The sequence below is a fragment of the Fulmarus glacialis genome, unplaced genomic scaffold, assembly GCF_000690835.1.
Source record: "Fulmarus glacialis isolate BGI_N327 unplaced genomic scaffold, ASM69083v1 scaffold46443, whole genome shotgun sequence".
NCBI lineage: Eukaryota > Metazoa > Chordata > Aves > Procellariiformes > Procellariidae > Fulmarus > Fulmarus glacialis.
Window position 1 is genome coordinate 3,461 of NW_009205709.1, and position 489 is coordinate 3,949.

At 62.6% G+C, this 489-nt stretch overlaps 1 protein-coding gene across 1 annotated transcript in view; it reads right to left on the reverse strand.

Annotated features, from left to right (window-relative positions):
• Window positions 1-339: 339 nt before the first annotated feature.
• JDP2 (Jun dimerization protein 2) overlaps window positions 340-489 on the reverse strand; it is a 6,261-nt gene continuing 6,111 nt past the window's right edge. Inside the window, 1 exon segment of the mRNA XM_009575470.1 lies at window positions 340-489. This exon segment is cut by the window's right edge and continues 27 nt beyond it. Coding sequence (XP_009573765.1) covers window positions 421-489 — 69 coding nt within the window. The 3' untranslated portion in view covers window positions 340-420.

Genomic DNA, 489 nt, shown 5'->3' on the forward strand with positions numbered 1-489 from the left:
TCCCTCCGGAGCGTGCGCCAGGAGCGGCAAAAAAACCCCCAGCCTCTAGGCAGGGTGCCGGTGGGCCCCGCGTGGCCGCTGCTCCTCCCCTGCTCCCCGTGGGGCACGTGGTCCTCACGGGATGTGCTGCGGCGTCGTGGGTCCCCAGGGCCGCGAGCAGGCTGAAGGGCCATGATGAGGTATCACAGGGAGGTTGCCCTCACCAGTGCCGCTAGCCCTGCTCCCGGGTTCAGCCTCAGAGTACATGGTTGACAGGTTCCTGATCTTCTCTGTCCCATATTTGTTTGGTCCATAGTTCCCAAGGAAGCCCACTGGGTCCTGGCTGCACCAGGCCTGGGTGCACAGTTCTTCATACAGTACATATTAGAGACCCTGGAAGACCCTGTGCCACTGTCTCCTCCTCCTGGCCCAGCGCCACCTTCACTTCTTCTCTAGCTGCTCCAGCAGCGGGTTGGCTTCGCTCTCAGGCGTCTTGATGCTGTCTGTCCG